At 40.4% G+C, this 22,284-nt stretch overlaps 2 protein-coding genes across 2 annotated transcripts in view; one reads left to right on the top strand and one right to left on the bottom strand.

Moving 5' to 3' along the window:
* Positions 1-10,568, bottom strand: part of SHROOM3 (shroom family member 3) — a 268,939-nt gene extending 258,371 nt beyond the window's left edge. The window contains exons 1-2 of the mRNA XM_067557045.1: positions 10,288-10,568; positions 2,141-2,297 (exon numbers count right to left, since the gene is read on the bottom strand). The gene's annotated coding sequence lies outside the window, so the exon portion shown is untranslated. The remainder of the gene's footprint in view (positions 1-2,140; positions 2,298-10,287) is intronic.
* CCDC158 (coiled-coil domain containing 158) overlaps positions 1-22,284 on the top strand; it is a 50,934-nt gene that overhangs the window by 1,928 nt on the left and 26,722 nt on the right. The window contains exons 3-12 of the mRNA XM_067557266.1: positions 425-555; positions 2,130-2,374; positions 2,739-2,848; positions 3,173-3,500; positions 5,430-5,506; positions 6,464-6,574; positions 8,839-8,953; positions 15,365-15,484; positions 17,910-18,107; positions 19,507-19,989. Coding sequence (XP_067413367.1) covers positions 425-555; positions 2,130-2,374; positions 2,739-2,848; positions 3,173-3,500; positions 5,430-5,506; positions 6,464-6,574; positions 8,839-8,953; positions 15,365-15,484; positions 17,910-18,107; positions 19,507-19,989 — 1,918 coding nt within the window. The remainder of the gene's footprint in view (positions 1-424; positions 556-2,129; positions 2,375-2,738; positions 2,849-3,172; positions 3,501-5,429; positions 5,507-6,463; positions 6,575-8,838; positions 8,954-15,364; positions 15,485-17,909; positions 18,108-19,506; positions 19,990-22,284) is intronic.

Raw genomic sequence — 22,284 nt, 5'->3', positions numbered from 1 at the left:
ATGTCTATGGTTCTGTGTCAGCATTTTGCCAGCCAATCAGGAGAAAAACTAAGTGTGGAAAAAAGAAATCTTGTTTTGAAAAGATCCAAACAGTTTGTTTTTATTTATTTGATGAAGTGTTGTGTTTTCTTATATTTTGTGTTCAGTCCCCTTTGGAATAAATCTTAGCTAGTGTATATCAGCATAGCTCAATTAATTTCAGGGGAGCTTTACAAATTTACATGAGTTGAAAATCTGACACTTTCTTGCTAAATGCAAACGCAGACCCTGTGGGTTTATAATGTCACTAAATGAATCCTATGAAATGACATTTCTTTTTAGTTATTCATTTTAGATACTATTTGTGGTGACACAATGCAGTTGGATTCCCTTCTCTAGTCATACAGTGCTCTCTCAACAAATATTCATACACATGGTTTTGCAGGGAAGCACTGGAAAGACAAACAAAAGAAACTCTGAAACTCCAAGAAGAAGCAACCAAATTTACAATGGAATCAATCACACATTCTCTGAGTCACGAAGAGACTTTATCAAGTGGCAGCATGGCCAGTGGGGGCAAGTACTAAATACTGTTTAACAATATTGAGAATTATTTAACATCAGGCTATCTCGGTTGTGCAAACTGTCCCACTCAAGAGGTATTAATGTTAAAAAGGGTGCTTAAGGGTTGAAATTTTACACTTAAAGTTGAAGCATTTTATAGGAAATATTCTCCTGTGGTTTCAAAACTGATGTTTTGAATTCTGAACCATGTACAAAAATATCTACACACAAATGGCCAAACTGGGTCACACCAATGGTCCATTTAACCCAGTATCCTGTCTTCCAACAGAGGCCAGTGCCAGATGTTTCAAAGGGAAAGAACAGTACTGGGCAATTTATTGAATGATTCATCCCCTGTTGTCCATTCCCAGCTTCTGGCAGTCATAGGCAAGGGGCACCCAAAGCTCGGGGTTGCATCCCTGTCCATCTTAACTAAAAGCCGTTGATGGACCTATCCTCCATGAACTTATCTAATCCTTTTTTGAATCCAGTTATAGTTTTGGCCTTCATACTGTTCCCTGGCAATGAGTTCTACAGGTTGCCTGTGCCTTATATGAAGAAGTAATTCCTTATGTTTATTTTAAACCTACTGCCTATTAATTTCATTGGGTGACCCCCTGTTTTATGTTACATGAAGGGGTAAATAACACTTCCTTATTCACTTTCTCCACATCATTCATGATTTTATAGAGCTCTATCATATCCCGCCTCCGTTGTCCCTTTTCTAAACTGAACAGTCCCAGTCTTTAATCTTGCCTCATATGAAAGCTGTTCCATACACTTAATCCTTTTTGTTGCCCTTCTCTGTATTTTTCCAATTCTAATATATCGTTTTGGAGATTGAGTGACTAGAACCCCATGTGGTTTTCAAGGTGTGGGCATACGTATATAGTGGCTTGATGATATTTTCTGTCTCATTATCTATCCCTTTCCTAATCTGATTTTAGTATATTTCCTATGAATTAACAAAGTGGCACAGATGTGTTAGGATAGGGGATGGGGTTGGATGTGTGCGCAAAGGTGGCTTTAATCTGCTTTTGCATTTTCTTGATCTCTAGATTGCTGTACGCTGGGTCCCCCACCATGTAAATTAGGGCTGTTATCAGACTGCCAGTGGTCCCACCGTGCTGTTAAGTCAGCCAGGGATAGTGCAAGGATGCCTTGGCCATGCAACTTTTCACCAGCTACAAGGGTGGGTGCCATAGGAGCTACCATGAGCTCTACACCATCAGTGGAACCCCCTACTTGGGGGTGATTGTCCTGTAGTCTAAGGACTGAGGCCACAGGGCCTGATTCACCATTGCCTTGCACCTTGCGGAGTCATTTTCACCAGTCCAAAGTGAGTTTAAAACGTTACCAGTCTGATCTTGCATTATCTCACATCCACTCTGCCCTCACTTGGCACTGGAGTACATGACAAGATGCATTTCAAGAATGGATTGGGTCTATACAATCCTTAGAAAAAGCTGACTTCTAAAGTACATAGGCTTGATAATCCACTGTCTTGAAGTGAATAGGGAGAACACTCATTTGACTCGGTTTGTACTGGTGTAAAAAATTATTTTATTTACTGAATATTCTTCCAGGTGCTGCTTACCCATTTATCGGCAATCAGAATGTACTAGCATCTTCCATTCGCAGCACAGTGATGGAAACCTCTACCTCTGCTAGTGCTGGCAGTAGTCCACCCAAAACTGTCTTGTATTCTAAATGCGAAGTGGACCTTGATACCCAGAGGAGAAGCACAGGTTACCCTGGAAAAGAGCACATTGAGAGCATCTTGGAAGAGTACTCACAGCAAGTCAGAGATCTGCAGAAGAGGCTAAATGATGTGAGTTGAAGACTTTTTATCTAATTCATGGATGTGGCTGGCATGGATTTAATACATAGTGGATTCCTGGATTGGCCAGGGAACTGTTTGGTCACCAGCACAGTTTAGAGCAGCCTCTTACCTATTCTCAGCTGCCATAGCTCCCAGGGTGCCACCTGGCAGCTAAGAATAGCTTGAGCACAGCAGCACTCTTGCCATGCCCCCTCCAATGATGCCCCCAATACACCTGCCCCACAGCATAGAGCAACAATCTGGGTACCTGAGAATACTAAATAAATGTATCTTCTTATAAATTACCATATTGCTCTTAGGCATGTTTAGTTTGGGTCAAATATTCAATAATTTGCTTGTTTTGTTTTTCCAGACCACTGAGCTGCATGAACAACAGAAGTTCAATTTAAGACAGACAATCATTGATTTGCAGACCAAACTTCAGGAGGTGCAAATGGAGAGGGATGCTCTTGTGGATATCAGGTGCACATGCTTACATCAGAGACTAGCCCATTGTAGTGTATCTGGTAAGCGATACACAGCTCCCATGTGGGCTTGGGAGGCAGAGAAGGACTCCCAGTGATTGAACTGGGCCCCAAGGGCAAGGATGGTTCTCCTGGAAGGAACCTTGGGCAGCAGTAGCTATGGCAGAGTGCTAGGTCTGGCCCATAGTTTGAGAAAACAAACCAGATTCCATAATTTGCTGAAAGAGTGATTATAAAATAACATATCTGACTGGATAAAAACAAACACTGTATATCATGTAACTTTCAATATTTCTTGGATGTCTTCCATTCTCAAATACAGACGAAGAGAATCCCAGAGCCAAGAGGATATCAAAATACAGCTACAGGCTACAGTTCATGAACTGGAAACAGCCAACCACCTTCAGGAGGAGATGCTGAGGGAGGCCAATAGCCAAACCGAGCATCTGAAAAAGATGGTACATGGCCATGAGGAAGTACTCCATGAACTGCGGGGCATCCTAGTGGACTATGAAGACAGCATAGGCAAGAGGGTGTATGAGCATGAGAACATCAGCGGTCTCCATATCCGCAACTTGGGCACAGCTTTTAGCAAAGTCCTACGAGATTTAGACTCAGAAGTGTCGTATCTCAAAGGGAGGATTTTCCCGGTGAGTAGAGAGAACACTACTTTTCCTGCCAGGTAGTGGTGTATGCTCCAGGTGGCCATTTGTTATTTAGCCATACAGAGCCAAATCCACAACTCAGTGTCTGGCCCAAGCAGCTGAGCTGTGCACTACGCAGAGGAATGGCTGAAGAATCTTTCCCCCAGGTCAGAGCCGCTTCTAAATTGAATCTCCATTTGGTTATCTTCTAAACATGTTTGAAAGCTAAAATTTTACAGTTGTTACATTGATTCACTAGTAGCTTCAGTATGAAAAGTTAGCCATCAGATTGTTATGCTTGAAGGTAGTGTTAATACCGGCCATCAATCCCAGACCTGGATAAAGTCAATAGGTGCACTAAGCACTTGTCATTCAGGTTAAATGAAGGAGCAGTTAAAGGCTCCTTTGTGTAGTAATAGCTGAAATAATAGATGCCACTGCCCAAGGCTCTAGCCAGCATGACAAGGCTTAAGCAGAAACTAAGCCATGTGCGTAGAGGGGTTTCCCTCGGGACTGATTGCAAACACAGGTGCTGGGACATTGACTGGTTGGAGGTATGGGTGTCTGTGGGTGTCAGAGGGAGAAAGATGTAAAAAGTCAGGAGAAAACCAGTAGACAGTGAGACAAGTAGTTGTGAAGATGGCCCTGAGTGGGACTAGAGATAGCTCCTTGGGGCAAAGGACTTGTTTAAAACTAGGCTTGGAAATTGTGAGCAAGGTAACTGTCTGCTGCTGTTTATTCCTACTAGGTTCAGGAAAACAGGTCTTTGTATACATTCCTAATTAATGGTATCAGAGAAATACCTGGCTCCATCATCAGTTTCTCCTCCTAATGGAAACAGTGCAGCGATGCCCTAAACATTGGCCAAGGGGCAACAATATTAATCAATTATGGCCTGAATCTGTACAGTGCTCAGCACGTCTTGTGAGATGTCAAGTGCCCTCAACTTCCATTGATTTAGATGGAAGTTAAGAGTGCTCAGCATTTAATGAAATAAAGCCATACAGAAGTCAGTGCTGCTGGCTATCAAAGTTTCCTTTGTCTGATGCTTTATCATTGGCTTAGTTAGAGCCAGATTGTGCCTTGGCCACCATGCTGGTGGACAAATGAGTGTCAGCTCTGTCTTCATTAGGACAAAAAGAGTGTGTTCTTAACTCATCGGCTAACTTGAGGTAAAATCCTAGTGAAGACAAGGAACTGTGTAACTTTCACACAAGTAAGCTCTTTGAGACAGGGACCTTTTTTATTTTGTCTGTACAGCACACAGCACAATGAGGCTTCTAGACACTGTAGTAATACAAATGATAAATAATAATAAATTAACAGGTCAAGGTAAACCCCAAGTTCCCCATAGTTTTTAACTCAATCTGCTAACTTGTGTGAAAACTACAAACCACCTTTACTTCAGATAAAATCCTAGTGAAGACACTTAACTCAAGATAACAACACCCTTTTTTCTTAGTGAAGAGACAGCCTGCGAGGGTGTAAAGAGCCTCACGCCCTTTACACGTCCCATTCAGTGGCCAGGTACAACAGGAGTCTTGGTGCTCAGGGAATGGAAAGACTGCAAGGCTAGCACTGCTTTCTACACTAGCTCATGCAAAGGGGGCAGGCAGGAGTACGGACTGTGACCCTATTCCCACCACCACTGGCAGTGGGCCAGGCACAGAGGAGCAAATGCTGTAACATCTTTAAGGAGGAGCACAGTGAACAAGCTCACACTGGGATGATGTGTCTCTGTACTGTCCCCACCTCAACTCTGTGGCTTATTGCCAGAAATTAACCTTCCTTGTAAGTCTTTACTATGCAAGCTGTTCTAGAAGTGAACCTTGGTTTCTTAAACTGTAGTAACTATTGATTTAGATTATGTTTTCATTTACTAGTGCGAAAGATTGATTACTCACAATAAACAACATTGTAATTTACTTACAACAGTTAGAAGAACAACTTGAATCACTGAAAAAAGAATCACAGACCAAAACAGAACTTCTGCTTCAACAACATGAAGATAGGTACCTTTCCTCAATTTAATTATTAGTACAATTCAGGCACACACACTTCCACACATTTCAAGGATGAATTATTTCTTGTACCAGATGCTGATGTACTGCAATAGGTGTAGGGGTCAGTAGCAGTCATTATTAGTGAGGGTTTATCTGTTACTATTTTAGCCTGATGTTTTTAATTGCTCATAACTTCCTGACACATTTAACAATTTCCAGACATGATCTCTGCTGGCAGGTCAATATTTTGGAAGAGTCTGAGCAAAACAATTTCCATTGGGTTATAACATGAGGCTTTTCTGACTTTTGAGTTCTTTACCATGTCATGTTAATATTTTCCTAATGTAGGTATGTTTGTTATTGATTATAACTAAAACCATTTAAATCATTCTTGTGTGGAGAGCAGCACTAATCAATAGCTTTCTAAAGTAAGATGGAAAATAGAAATGACCAGCGGTATTGTCAGTAACACTGCAAAAAGTCCTTACAGTGCTTTCTGCTTTTTTAAAATGAAAGCTTTTCCCATCTCTGTGATTAAAATAAGCAACTGAGCTTCCTATTTATGTGGCCAACAGAGATTGTAGTACAGCTTGTATAGTACATGGTAGTGCTTTAATGTAAATAACAATGTGTGGATGACATGACTTTTATTTGTCATTGTTTATTATCCTGAGATTTTCTCTCATCTTTCTTGTTTTTTTCATTCAGAGCTTTGGCCTTTCTTGTTCAATACATTGTACCTTCTCTAACTTTCTAATTGAATTATCCCATTATGATTGTTCAGTGTCATCAAAATAAACTGGGGATTAGTTTTATACAGATTGTTAGGCTCATGACAAATCCCCCAAATCTTTAAACTTGTGACTACTAAGAAATATGATTTTCCATTCAGTTTATGCCATGGGGAAATTTCTTACCATGATTACAGTTGTAACCAGTATTCTTTTTTTCCCCTTCTTTAAACAGAATTGAGCAACTCATAAATGAACATGAACGGGAGGTGGCAGCACTGACAGATAAAACCAACAGTGCACGCAGCCATGCAAACAATATCCAAAGTCAGATGGAGATCATTCAGTATGTTTTAGTTATACTGTAGAAAACATTAAAAGTAACCTTGATTCTAGAGAATCAATTCCTCTCTGCTAGCATATCCTCTCTGCTAGCATACTAAGATTTTTTAGTAACTTTGCTTCAGAGTTAATCAACCATCGCAGAAATCAGGGGAGGAGAAATCAAGAAAAGTTAGTAAGTAAATGGAGGGGAACATATAGTCTTGTGCTTAAGGCAAAGCTCTGAAAATCAGGAGACATGGGGACCAACTCTCAGTCAGAAACCAGGTAAGCCGAGTGAAGTCACTGGAGTTACATTGGTGCAGATAGAGAAGAATCAGTCCTGGGCTCTTTTCCTGACTGATATAAACTTATTTTTGTGATTTTGAGCAAATCTCTGAGTCCTGAGCTGTGAGCAGCTCATGCCAAAAATTCACAGGAGTGGAGTGAAGCAGTGAACAAGAACCTTCCCCACTTGCACATCTGTGTGGGGGATGCTCACAATAGCATTCCCTGCACTCTCTATGGATCACAGGGACTGCTTCTCTTCTTCCCCCCTTTGGGAAGTAGGACTTCAAAAAGGGGTTAGGAAGAAGTGTGACCATGGCCCTGCTCCCTCTCTGTACTCACCCACAGAACAGGAAAAGGTTTCTGTGGGGAGCATTCTGCAACTGGCTGGTGCAAAAAGAATACCTACCCACATGCAGGAAGCAGCACCTGAGAGACTGTCAGCCTGAGGCACAGTGCTCCAGATATTTATTGTGAGGTGATGCAGTTCTGAACACCCCTTAATCAGGGCTTGTGACTGAATGCCATAAAACAGCCCTTAACCATTATGTGTGCTCTAGTTTCCTCATCTGTAAAATGCGATTAAGAATAGAGCTGGTCAAAAATTTTCCATCAAAACTGGTTTTGACAGAAAATTAAGGTTTTGATTAAACAAGGTTTTTTGCGAAAAGTGTCTTTCTGCAAAAAAATTCAATTTTTCCTCAAAAAAACAATTGCCCCAAAACCAAATCTTTTGGCTGAAAACCAAAATATTCAGCAACCCTGCCAAGGTGCTTCCGGGGCATTGTTCAATTTTCTCAGGTCTGCATTCTCCACTACAAGCTGAGTATCTCAGCTGGACTATGTCTCCCATGATGCACCAAGATCAGACAACCACTTTCCCTCACCATAAGGGAGACCGTGGAGCATCAGGGGAGATGTAGTCCTCCCACGGATCCCCACCTATACAGGAGAACAGAAACATGAGGCTTCTGAACTTCAACTCCCATTAGACACTTCACAGCATTTCCAAATAAAAATATTTATGTTCTTGATTTTTTTAAACAAAAAGTCAAACTTTTCCATAGAAAGTTTAAATTAAAACTATGCTTTTCCATATTTCTGAAAATATCCTGTGGAAAATAAGCTGATTTTTTACCAGCTTTAGTTAAGAATATAGAGCTTAGTATCTTCCTCCACGTAAGGCACGTAAGAATAAAGCATTACATAAATTAAGCAAAAGTGGGGCTATGCAGAATTGAAAGGCCATGAGTGGAGTTATTGACCAGAAAGGGCTGGGAGGATTCGGGTCCAAAATTCATGTCTAGCAGTATTCTTGTTGTTACCAGTGTTATAAATAAGAATGAGTGAATTTCTGTGATGTTTACAGGCAGATATAAATAGTGATGAATCTTATAGAAGATTTTGTGGAAAAGCCACATATATGGCCAGCGTTGGCATTGATAACAATTGCATGACTGGAAAATGGTATTGTGGTTCCCTATCGATGGTCTCTTGACTTGTAGGTCAGATGTGCTCAGTTTAAAAGGTTAAAAGATGAGTTTTCTATCTGACCACCCTGCAACCCAAGCTGGGGTTTGGAAATCAAACCGAGCTCAGGCTGTGTGATTTGCGCATAATCACCAATGATAAAGATTCTGTGAACTGAATTCTGCCTGGAGTTCCACTTGTGCAGCCCTCTGGTGCAATTAAAGACAGACTTTGGCTTCCCAGTTAAAACTTAGTTAACATGGTTGATGATACATGAGCCAGAATTATAAACAGAAATAAAAGTAGTAACTCCTTATTTTTGTCATTAAATTAACCAAATACGACTCTGAATACACAGGAAGCAGCTCTATGCAGTAAAGGGGTGCCATTTTTATATTGTCACATTTCAGACTACAACTACACTTAGTACAGTGAAGTCCAGGGATCAGAAGTCCTTAGCATAGTTGCGTATGTATCATGCTTTGGCAGTGCTCACAACATTTTTTTCCTTCCTTTCAAAATTTTTTTTAGAGAACAAACACGAAACCAGAATTCAATGTACATGCGTCAGGTCAGTCAGCTGGAATCTACTGTTTCTCAGCTGCGTTCTGAATTACGGGAATCTAAAAGGATGTATGAAGACAAGGTGTGTGTGGATTTTAGTGTTAGTAATAGCTCCAGCTGAATTTGGTACATGGGCTTTCTCCTGAAATGCACTGTATAGTTCAGAAAAGGATAATCATACTCTCATTTGAAAAAGTGTTGTTTCAGAGAAATTCAATGGCTAATGAGATGGATCACTATTCTTTTATTCATGGCACTGTTTTTCTTTCCAAACTATTGTATTGTATTATATACCATGTTTAAGAACAAATAGCATTGTTCCCTAACAAACAGATGAGAGGAACACATAGATCAAAATTAGTGGCAAATGATTCCTTCTGGAAATAAATGCAGAGTATCATAGATTATAAATGGCAATTGCATACGTAGATTAAGGGTGTTATGTCTCCTAAAAAGGTAGAGAATGCATCAAGAAGACACAATTAGGCAAATAAAAAGCACTTCTTGCATGAGCCATTGCACCCAGAAGTGTCCTCCAGTAACTTTGCCTTGGGAAATAAAAGAGGAAACTAACCTGTTGTAAACTGATCAAGAGACTGAATCAGTGCCTGGAATATTTATTTTTACCCATTAGTTAAGGGAAACTTGTTGATTAGATCAAATAAAGTTGCTGTAATTGGCAATTCAGACCAAAATACTTTGGCCAAAGAAGGAGGGAAATCATAGCCGCAAGTACAGGCCAAAGCACTTTGGTTTTGAATCGCCAATCACAGCAGCTTTATTTGACCCAATCAACAAGCCACTTTCCTCTCAAATCCTTTATTTTGCTCACCAGTTTCTTCTCCCATCTACCTTCCTATTGCTGGGATTTTCCACAGTCCCAACACTATTTCATTTAGCTATCTGATGAACATGCCATATCTGAGGGATTCTCTCAAAAGTTTACATAGTGTGGGCCATACCTCAATAGAGAGATTGTGGTTTGATCCACCTGCCCTTGCAGCTTCCCATTCATAAAGTGTTTGGAATCACATAAAACCTCTGTAGCTTCTACAGCAATTGCTTGTGTGAGAAAATAGTGTTAGTGTTTAAGTATTTTGAACTGTAATTTAATGTTATAAGGACTGTGGGCTAGATTTTCAAGGGTTTTTAGGTGCCTAAAGATGTAGATAGGTGCCTGATGGGATTTTCAAAAGCACCGAAGCAGGTTAAACACCTAACTCCTATTGTAGTCAATGGAATTCTCATTCTCAACCAGGAAATAACCCAGGTGGAAAGACAGAGTGTCAGCACTGGCAGGTTCAAGCTTTTTTTTTTATTCAGAGCAGCAAGTCAGGTAGCACATTGAAAATCCCCAGCTCAAAATATGTGCAGCAAATCATTTTCCTACACCTCCAGCTTTTGGTGAAAAATTACCTTAGACAAATGGAGAGAAGTTCACTCCAGCCAGGTCCACTGCAGAATTTCACTCCATCCATTCACTTTTCAGAGGATTTATTTTGTGTCACTTCCCCACGCCAATTCCTCATTCCTTTCTGGGATCCCTCTTACAAGAAAATACAAAGAATAAAATCAATGTCCTTCCCCAAAAAGGAACAGCAGAGTTATTTCAGTGGTAATTGAGAGAAAGGTTCTATTACCATTATTTCCTCATTCCCAACTATATGGGATCTACAAAATCTGACCACATACATCAAAGTTCAGTTTCTGTGTGGTGATGACAGTAGCCTCTAGAGTATAATTCTTTTTCTGAGTTTACAAGGTTGGTTTGAGACTATATCCCTAAAGAATGCCTATTTCAATATAAATATCTAGCTGTCTCATCAAAACTACTTGAGACTCTGCTCAAGTGAAGACCCCTACCCAGAATGAGGGCTTAGGAAAGTCCTGATAACACAGCTTCATTGGAGTTCCACTGTCAGGGAGCAATGGGAATCCCAGAGTCAGTAGGTGGTCTCTTGTGCATCCCCCACCATTCACTGAGCTCTGGTGATGGGACCATGGCTCGCTGGGCAAGGGAACCCTACCCTTTTCCCAGGATGATTTTGGAGGACACTCAGAGGAAATCCACAAAGAGATTTTCCCTGCACAGCAGTAGATAACTCTGAGTCACTAACAACAATATTTTGTGTGCTCTTTTATAATTTTCATTTCCTTATTCCCTTCCCTGGACCATAGGCCTTTTGGTTTTATAGATAATCCTACTGTAATTCTGACACCTCATAATTATCAGCAGATAATTCTCCTTTTTCCTCAGAGGCTAACTTGAAAATGGTTGCTCTCCATTCTCTGTAAAATTAGAGCTGACAACTCATGTGGTAACATTTGACTTCTAGAGTCAAATCCTACTTACGTTACACATCACGTTGACCTTGGCAGCCTTCTATTTATTAGTGGAAAGTTGCTCACACTGTAGATGTGGTTGACATGGTTGTTATTCTCTGTTCAAGAAAGGCCCAGGAAGGGAATAGCAGGGATATGGTAGGTCAAGCTTGAGGTGGCATAGCACAGATATGTTGAGCATTTGAAAGCAGGCCAGCCTGCCCTTTGTCTGGCTCCACTTACTGCTCTGTTTTACATGCATTAAAATTCACTCCATACTGTTTCAAAACAAGCTTTTCACAGCACCACAGATTTCAAATCAAACAAACTCTTTGTTGGGCTTGTAAATGAATCTCTGTTGTTATGTTCCATCTGTAGCAGAAGTGCAGTTTACCATGTATTTTTTCATGTAGATTACTTTAACAGATTTTGTTTGGCATAAATAGAGCAGCACACTTTACTAGAATCATAGAAATGTAGGGCTGGAAGGGACCTTGACAGCTCATTAGTCCAGCCCCCTGAGCTGAGGCAGAAGCAAGTAAACCTAGACCATCCCTAGAGACACAAGGTGGGTGAAGTAATATCTTTTATTGGACCAACTTCTGCTGTTAAAAGAGACAAGCTTTCGAGCTTACCAGAACTCTTTTTGAGGTGTGGGAAATGTACTCAGAGCGTCACAGCTAAATACAAGGTGGAGCAGATTGTTTAGCACAAGTAGTGAACAGATTTCAAGAACCATTCAAGGTGAAGTGACCAGTTAACACCTCTCCAGCCATGGGGGAAAAGGGGGAGGGGGAGAGAGAGAAAGACTGGAGGGTGGGATTTAGTGGGTTTTAGATTGTTGTAAGAAGCCATAAATCCAGTATCTCTACTGAGTCCATGATATTTAGTGTCCAGCAAAGTTATGAATTTAAGCTTCTAGGCTCATCTTTTGAAGATGTTGTGCAGGTTTCCTTTGAGTATGAGAACTGAGAGGACAGATATAGAATGATCACTTTGTGAAAAGTGTTCACCCATAGGTGAAAGATGACATTTTTGTCTTTTAAAATTTTTCTGCATGAGTTCATTCAAGAGCATAGTGACTGTCTCACTTAGAATCATAGAATCACAGAAGATTAGAGTTGGAAGGGACCTCGGGAGGTCATCTAGTCAAACCCCCTGCTCAAAGCAGGACTAACCTCAGCTAAATCATCCTAGCCAAGGCTTTATCAAGCTGCAGCTTAAAAACCTCTAACCTACATAGTTCACTGTAACCCAAAACTTCACCCACATAGTTGTTATTGGGGCATTTAGTGCACTGGATGAGGTACACCACATGTTGTGATAGGCATGCATAAGACCCATGGATCCTGAAAAGTGTTTTGTGAAGGAGGAGGGTTGATCATTGTAGCAGTGAAGATATTTCTACAAATTTTGCATCTGTTGTTTTGGCAGAGTCTGATGCCACTTTGAGTTGGTGTGTCCTGGTCTGTGGGGAGCTAGCTTCTGATGATGAGATTGGGGTGTTTGAAGGCCAGAAGAGGGGGTTCTGGAAAAATTTCTTTCAGGATGTGATACCCATCAAATATAGGTTGTAATTGTTTGATGATACCCCCTATGGGTCCCAGTATGGGGTAGTAGGTGACAACTAGAGATGTGCAATCATTTCCCCCTCCATGATTGGAAAGGTGTTAATGGGCCACTTCACCTTGATGGGTCCCTTGTGTTAACTACTTATGCTAAGCTATCTGTTCCACCTTGTATTTAGCTATGACACTGAATATATTTCCCAGACCTGAAAAAGAGCTCGGTGTAAGCTCAAAAGCAACGGAATTTGGTCTAATAAGAGATATTACCTCATCCACCTTGTCTCTCTAGTATCCTGGGTCCAAAACAGCTCCAAGACTATCCCTTACAGACGTTTGTCTAGAAAATGCCACACATGTATCTATGAGTGCAGAACACAATCTTTGAACAATTTTCCCTTTCAGAATTATTGATTAACAGCAGATTCAAAAATAGAGACCCAAAATTTTATGTGCAGTACTTCTCTGAACTTTATTAATTCAGCAAATATAATTTTCGGATACCTTTAAAATGGACTGCTCTTTGGTCCAGACATATCCATGCTGACTTCTATATTGGAAGTACAGTATACTATATAAGTAACAGAGGCTTTAGGTAGAGACAAGTTGAAAATTAGAGAGCATCTAATCTCAGGTGCGTATGTAGAGTTATTCCCATGGATAAGCAGGGGTGTATCGTGTGGAATCTAAATAAAGCTTTTACAACAACATCTACTCAGGTACTGCTGTGGAGCCTCTCTGGTAGGAAAATACCTTAGTAAACTGAAAAGTAGCTGAAATTTTCAAACTTGAGTGTCTGAAAAGTGTCTGATTTGCAAATATGGTGTACCTTCAGCACTTGTGAAAACTCAGGCCTCTTATTTCAGTTCCGGAATATTAATTTAAGTATGTAAGGATAAACACCCTTATTTGAAAATTTTAGCCTTTTTATCATCTGATTATAAACTAGTCCCCAACCTTGTTTAACAATCTTTTCTATAGGTCTCCTACACTGTCACTAGCTATGTCACATTACAGAAAGTTGACCACCTCTAGATGGAGCATTTGTTTGCACATAGATCTGATAACGTATTCATGGTTAAGGAACACAGCTCCCTGCTGTGTTGTAATTATTATTGGTTTCATCAGCTATTGCTACAGACTCACAGAACCTTACACTCAGGCCCTGGTATTTGTGAAGAATTTCACTTCTTCTTTACGAATAAAGTGAAAATGACCAGATATACAGGCATTTAGAGAGGAATTTGGGTAATACGGGGTAAGCTATTATTTTTGTAATGCTCCATCTGGATATAGCTCTCACCCTGTGTTTGAGAAGACACTCTCCAGACTCTGCCAAATCCTGGCTCAGAGTATCCTAGGGAGATCTGTGTATGAAGGGCTCTCTCCATTAGCAGATCTGCCTCATGTGGAAGTGGGTGGGGCAGCCCCCTTGATAGTACCTTCCCACACCTCTGAGGCCCAAGAGGGCTCTCACAAGAGGCGGGGAATGATCAGATCAAGAAGGGATTGGGTGAGGCTGTATGGACCATCTTTCTTTCCCCCCATCCCATGCAGAGATTATCCACAATAGGTAATATGTCCTTTCCCATGGAGCCCCTCCATGTGGGAAATCCCTTTAGGAATGGTGTTGGGGGCAACTGCTGACAGAAAAGGCCCTAGGAGTGTGCCTCTAGTGTTGCACTTCTAAAAAGCAGAGGGGTTGCCAGAGGCACCACAGTCAGCCTTCACCTTCTCTATCCAGAGAGCTCTGTAGGCCTTAGAATCAGAATTGCAGCTAAGTAGCAGGGAGGGCAAATCTCACTTTTACCAGGCTTGGGATAAGACTTGACAAGTAGATCCTTACAGAGTTGTCCTGTACTGTCCTGTCCTGTTGGATAATGACAGCATCATTGGCATGATGTTCCCACTCTCCACTGGTCAGAAAGGCAGGAGTTTTGAGGCCACTGCTGAATAAACTGGCCATGCAGATGTATTACCAGTCAGAGCATGTGCTTTTTACTGTAGTTACAATTGCATTATAGAGAGAATAAAGGTTACTGCTTCTGTCCTACGCAAATGAAAGTGTTTTTTTAAAAGAAGACAAAAAGGTAATTCCATGATCTTGGTTTGGCCAAGGAAGATTTTAAAATGTAGCTCTTTGAAAAGTGTTGCAATGGCATTGTGGGTGGCACTATGTTTATTGTCACACAGCGACTCATCAAATGTGCTCCATTTTCAAGGGAAATGTTGATTTATCTAACTGCCAACCCTGCAATCTTAACCTGGAATCCAAAGGGCAAGTTGGGTTTTTTCCCCTAGTTCAGGGATTACCAGCATAAAGATTCTGCGTTGAGACTTCAGTTAACAATTCTCTTAATGAGATGTGAGTGGAATCCAGTTCACTCTCCCCTAGCTGTGTTGGCTCTTTAGGACTAACAAGAAGAAAAATATTATTAAAAACTCATTTTAATCGCTAAAGCAAGCATATGTCTCTGAATACACAAAGGGAACAGATCTGCTGAGTAAGACAGCACCTTGTATATATAGTCACTTTTCAGAGTAAAACTGCCCCATATGATAATTAGCCCATTGTTATATTCTTTTGATCTGTGTGCCTACTTTAGATAGAAGATCTGGAAAAACAATTGCACTTGGCTCATTCTGAGATGGCAGAGGCTCAAACTGAACGGGATCAATACAGCCAGGAATCTGGAAATTTGGATGATCAGCGTCAGCAGTTGCTGGTAGGAATTCGGGATATTAATAAACCATTGAAGAACAATTTATAGTGGAGTTCCATTTTAGTAATCAGTTTTTCTAGTAATCGATTGAATACATAGAACAAACCTTACCTTCTAAGAGCTTTTTTTAAATTATTTTTGTTGTCACGTTTGCACCTTGCTTATTATGGAAAGCTGGCAGCCTCTTTATAACTAAGCTTCAGACTTACTATAAATTTAATTTTACTACCCCAGAAATCCTCAGAAAGGCATGCCCCTTGAGGCTGGGCTGGGCTGGGCTGGGCATGAAGAACAGACTCTCCTGCCAACACCAGCTGTGGCCTGGGAGTGGTCTGCCTTTTCTTATGACTCAACCCACCAGTCAGGTCACATTTAGTCCCACCTCTTCTGGGTAACAAGAATCCTAAACAAGAATCTTAATCCTTATTTGGCTTTGGACATCCTCCTTCCATGATCTTTTTTCTGGCCTTCTCCAATTTCATCCCTCTTTCTGGAGCCAGGACTCACAGGGCTCTTCCCTGGATTCCTCAACAAAATCCCAAACTAAAAGTACAAACTTCTGCCCTCCTCAGGCTCTCATTTCATCTCTCAAATTTCCCCTGCTCTGTTTCTCAATTGAGCATCTCCCAGGGCTCTCTGGAAGTTCCAGTCCTGCCTTTTTTATCACCTTACTCCATCTCAGTAGATGTCCTCTGTCTTTCCTAGCCTCCTGTACTCAGAAGAGGATCCCACAGTTAGCTCTACCTCTGGGCTTTCTCCTTGACCTTACCAGTCTCTCCCCTGACCAGTACCAAGAGCAGCACTTCAGAATTCCTTCTCTTACTCCCCTTGCCCCACAATTGGCATCCTCTCTTTATACTAACAACCCAGCTCCATTCCACCTCATCTTTAATTGGGCCTGCTCACCCTTCAGGTGCAATCAGGTGCCTTAACTGAGCTCTCCAGCTCCAGTTAACCCTTTCATTACTTATGTGGGGCACACACCTCATCACAAGTTCATTTCCATTAGTAACCCAGGAAATTCAGAGCTAAGGTTAACATTAAAAGAGATGCAAACATTTGAAACTATGAAAATCAAGCTACGGCTCCCAAACATCCTTAATTCTGACCCCAGGCATAAACTAAATTAGCCTCCTATCTTCCCTTCTTTTTTCCTGTCTTATCTACTAAGATTTAACTGGTCTAAATAGTCCTTAGCCATAGACTGAAGACATCTTAACTTGAAAAAATCCCCACTGTACCTTGCACAGATAGTATCAAAATTGTGCACCACAGACCATATGTTTCATACATACACCCTGTTTCCAATAGTAAGTGTAATACTTCATCATGTTCACCTTTTGCTCTGTGTATGAGTTCTGTAATTTCATGATTGGGTTTTGGGAGTTTAGTATACCAAGTCTGTCTAGTGTCACTTGAATAATAGGTGACACATGGAATCTGAAGAAGAGTTTCAAATGATTGCATTCTATATGCTGTTTATCTAATCAGGAATTTGTAAAGTGTATCTTTTCTTGCCAACTCTTTATAGCTGTAGAGAAGGCTGGAGTGAGGACAGTCACTATACACTTAAGAGTAAGGCATGCTAGTTTCATGAATGATCACTGGTGAAATTAAACTGTAATAGATGAATGAGGTAGTCTCATTAAACTGAGACTTTCTAATATTCTTCCAGCACTGGAGGAAAAGTGAAGTTTGTTTCAATGCCTTTCCTGAGTATGTTCATTCTTTTACTATCTGGGCCTCCTATTTCATTCCCCTTTTCTTTGGCTTTATTCAGTATTCTGCTTGCTGCTTCCACTTCCAAAATTTCAGCCCCTTCATTTTCTACTAAGAATTCTGTTAACCCCCTTTTTTAAATTACCATTTTCCAAAATGCCTAGAAATTTGGGATTGTGACATCCATTTTTGAACCTTTACATTCATTTCTGAGCTAAAAATGATTGACAACCATATAACAAATTGCTGTCTGCAAACAGAGTAAATCAAGCTGTGAAATTACAGTTCTCATCACTGTTAAAGGTGGATTATTTCCTTCCTTGGCATATAATATGGTATTTATATTTTGTTAACTTTTAATTATGATACAGTGGTGCTTTTTTCATTTTGCTGGCTATGTTATTTTCTTAGGATAAAGTAGGTTGGGACAGAAATGGCATCAAAGTCTTCAAGTCTTGCAATATTAAATGCTCTAAGATACTAACAGTAGTAGTACTTAAAGGATTAATTTAAAGCTATTGCTTTGTTGAAGGAAAATGCCTCAGAAGCATCAAACTAGCTGTTCACCAGAAATTCTGGCTTTTATTAGGTTAAAGATATAGTAATGATGATTTAACTTTATAGTTGATTGTTGCTAATATTAAAGAAAATAAAAGACAGGATGACTTAACTGTTTAAAAAGGGAAATGACTGCTGTAATTTCATATAGGCTGATCTACATAAAAAAGAGATGGAACTGAGTCTGGAAAAGGAGCAGAACAAGCGGCTTTGGGATCGGGACACTGGCAACAGCATCACCATTGACCACCTACGGAGAGAACTGGACAACAAGAATATGGAATTGCAGCGCATGGAGAACATAGTGAAGACAATGAAGACTGAGTGTCAGGGACAAATGGAACGTCAGGTCAGGAAGCAATTGCTGAGTGGTATTATTACTATTGAGAGGTTTTCTGTTCCCATACACTAGATATATACTATAAACACCCACAGTTTTTGTGATCTTAGTTGGAACATGAGCAGCCTCTATACTTAAGGTGCCAGAGTTTTTCATTTTAAGGCTTTAGTTTTAATTTTCTGGAACTTTCACCTGTTGGTCTGATATTTGCAGTTCCAGTCTCTGGCCTAAGGTGATTTTATATCAAAACTGCCAGAAGTTGAAATTTGGCATGTTAACACACTTCATGGAGAAGTAACTTGGACTATTCTGGTGAAACTTGGTTTGGCTTTGGCTAAGTTATAAGCCTCCAGAAATCACATTTTGTGCATGTACAGTAAATTTAATGTGCACAGGACTAATGGAAGCATCGTGTAAACCTCTTGTGGACTGTTCTCTATTTCACTTCTCTTTCAAGACAGTCTTTATGGTGGCATTGACTTTTGCAAGAAGAGTTAGTGAACTAAAGGCCCTCATAATTGATCCACTATATACAGTATTTCATCAGGACATGGTGGTGTTTATGTCCACAACATAATTATGAAGCAGAGTTGAGGCCTGTGTTTGAAAGGACTATTCTGTTGCTTTCAACCGATTAGACTCCTGGCCATCTAGCTATAGAGTCAGCTCCTTCCTTCAGGCTGTTGCATCCTCTCAAAGTATCTTCCACTCCAAATAAGTAACCTAGTGGCCATCTTGTCAGCTGCTGCTCTCCACTTTAGGTCAGATTAATTTGTCTGTAACTTGATTCCTTTATTTGCCACCAACCAACCAGGCTTTCGCTACAGCATCCACCTTCCGAAATTCTACCTTCAATTTCTGGATATTTCTGGGTCCATTCTGGTCTTCTGCATCTGTACTGCACTATTAGCAACTCTTGGCGCATGATGCTTCCTGTTGGAGGTTGTCCCATGAAAGTCTATGCACTTAGCAGACTACAGCAATAAAACTAGATATATACTATTAATTCACATGTACTTCTTCCAGGATATACTTACTTTAAAGTCCAATTGGCCAGGCTTTAATATATTGAATGATTTAGGCCTGTCACCTCTAAATAGGTTAGAGACAGTTAATTTGTTTATTCTGTTTTTCACACCAGTCTTACCTATTTTTTCTGGTAAAAAAAATATCTATATTTCAAGCTGTGTTTTCTTTACCAAGGAAGGAAGGAAGGAAGAAAAGCAAAAGAATCATGAAGACCACTAGGGTCCTTGTCATGCAAACCTAATTTACCTGTGAAGCTCTTAGATACTATAATGATGGGTGCTATGGAAAATCCATAGATAGGTAGCTAGAAAACCTGTAGGTAGGAAGGTAGATAGAAAATACGGTTGTCAAAGTTGACCATTTTATTGTTCCCATTCAGATGGCTGCAATTAAGGAAAAGAACGAAAGCATTGAAAGAGTCTCCTCCTTGACTGCCCAGCTAGAATCAACCAAAGAAATGCTCCGTAAAGTAGTTGAAGATCTGACAGCCAAGAAGATAAATCTGGAGGCTTCTGAGAGAACAGTGTCTGACTTGACAGCCTGCCTGCAAGAGAAGGAGAGAGCCATTGAAATTACCAATGAGGAAATCAAGAAACTCCGTTCACGGGTAGACAGTAAGTTGCAGGAGCTCCAGCACTTAAAGAATGAAGGGGACTACTTACAAAATGTGCAGTCAGAGTGTGAGACATTGAAACTGCAGGTGATGGAGAAGGAAAGAGTTATTGAGATCTTCCAAAAGCAAATCGATAACATGACCCAGATTGTGGGCCAGCATGGCCGAACTGCTGGTGCAATGGAGGTGGAGAAATCTCAGCTTGTGAAAGAAGTCAGTGACAAGAAACTGGAAGTACAAGAACTTAAGGTCTGTACATTTCACCATGTTTATGTCTCTGTAAGACAGTACATTCATTTTATTTTAAAATCCATATATTGATATGTTATACTGTCTGTTTTCAAGCAGGTCAGAAAATGGGTCTAGGTATCTATAAACATTTAGAAGAACTAGCATGGCAGGGAACATCATCATTATATTATTATTATTATTATTGATTAGCTTGTATGATCAAATATTTCTAGGTCTGAAGTTAACAGATTATGGGTGAAATCCTGGCCCCACTGAAGTCAATGGGAGTTCTGCCATTGACTTCAGCAGAGTCAGGATTTCACCCTATGTTCATGAGTCACAGTAATAACTCAACTGGACTAAATATTCAAAAATGTGCACCTGAGTTACACATGTCAAATCATACCTTTGCATATACCAAAGAGATCATTGCATGCACAGATGCAAATTTAACAATGTGTGTGATTACCCAATTTTGCGCAACCAAATGCATGTCTGTGTGCATAGCACTTAGCCTCTTATATTTATAATTTATAGGCCAACTGATTTGCTCCATCATTTTTCCAAAGAACAAACAAGGAATTGAAGGAGGTGACAAAAAAGAGTGTTCTTCATCACAGAATTACCACTGCAGATCCCCACTGTCAAAGTACTGCTCCAGCCCTTTTGTCTCCCACTCTAAGGCAGTTGACCAGCCGGTAGTGGTGTGAACGCAATGATCTGCAGATCTAAACATTTTGAATTGTGGTTATAAAAGGCCAGTCTACCCACAACCATCTTCAGCTTCTTTACTACTGGTGATAGAGGTCATGGAACCATTGCTTCATTGTTCTCGATTACACAGTGAATTAGTTTTAGAACAACAATGGATCTTTATAATGGATGTTAGTTGTTAATATAACAGTAGTGTTGGATCCAGAACTAGTTTGTTCTTTCATAGGCAGATCCAGAGAAGTGTTTAGGCGTCAAATGTTGATGACAATGAGAAGTACATGATGTGATGCACCCCTTACCACACAGGCTTCACCACCCTCAGCACCTCAGGCAAGAGGCAAGAAGGAGAGGTAGACAGACGTTTAGGAAGAAGCTTTGTCCACTCAGCAATCAATCCTGAAGGTCTTGGAGATGTCAGATCTGAAGGTGTCAGACCATACCTTCAACAAAACAGAAAAAGTCACATTGTTACTGAGTACTGGTAGTTATGAGTGCTTAGTTACAGAAGGAGAAGCACTTTATCCCTTTGTGGCACTCTTCATTGAGACTGATAAAACATTCCCCATCTACAGCATGCCCTATGAACCCGATGTCTTTTTTAAGAAGAGGCATTCTAGAGCTAGCCATATTCAGGTGCTGACAAGACTCCTTAGAAAAGGAAGGGTTTGTTCTTGGAGTTTAGTCAAGTCCAAGGGGCTCAGATCTGTTGGTTCATATAGAAACCATTTGATCAATTCAGCACTGGAGGAGCATTTGAGCCCTCTCCATTGATCTCCATTGGTTCTGGTCTGATATCAGTTCAGGAGCCAGAGTTTTGTGTGAGGGCTAAGGAGGAATTTTCCAGTGCATCATCAGATCCAGGACTGTCTCCCTGGTTCTGTTACAAACATGGTTCTAAGTCTTTTGAACTGGACTGAGATCAGAGACTTTGCAAGTGCTGCATCTGGACCTTTACTCATCTAAAGCAGCCTTCAAAGCCAAAGGATTTTATTACTGAGATTTTTCTGATCTACCTCTTCATCAGCTCTGTCTTCTCTCAGTGCTGTAACGCCTATGTTTAGTATAAAATCATCCTTTCTTCCTTGTACTTTTGCTGTTGTGCTGTGTGTATGGGGTGCCAGAGCTGGGCTCTGAAGATCTCTGTGGCTCCTATGACCTTTGGAGCATGTGACTTCTCTGGTTTCAAATGCCACTTTACCCTGCATTTTCTCAGGGTCACCTAATATAGATGGTATACTGAGCATTTTCCTAAAGGCTCAAACCTAGTTTACATCAACTTGTAAGAAATCATTTCAAATCCCAGTTCATTCACAGGTGAAAAGGTGTAAATCAGTCTTTTTAAAAATATTGTGACATTCTAACATCCTTGAGTTAGGGATCTGATAAACTGATTTAGCCACTAGCTGAACTTTAATGATGCTTAAGGCCAAAGCACATTTTGTTAAAAGACAGTAATCAATTGGGTTAGCAGAGAGAACACGAGATGCTGAAATGATGTGTTTATGTATTTATCCCCTCAATTTTTAAGTAAATGTGTCTTTTCCACTCTAGAGTCCATCTTTGCCCCAAATTATTCCATGATGAAAATCAGATTTCAAA

This window comes from Emydura macquarii, unplaced genomic scaffold, assembly GCF_026122565.2.
Source record: "Emydura macquarii macquarii isolate MOO-44397 ecotype Brisbane River unplaced genomic scaffold, CSIRO-AGI_Emac_v2 contig_1790, whole genome shotgun sequence".
NCBI lineage: Eukaryota > Metazoa > Chordata > Testudines > Chelidae > Emydura > Emydura macquarii.
Note: the sequence above shows the minus strand (reverse complement) of the source record. Positions and strands in the feature narration are given on the sequence as shown.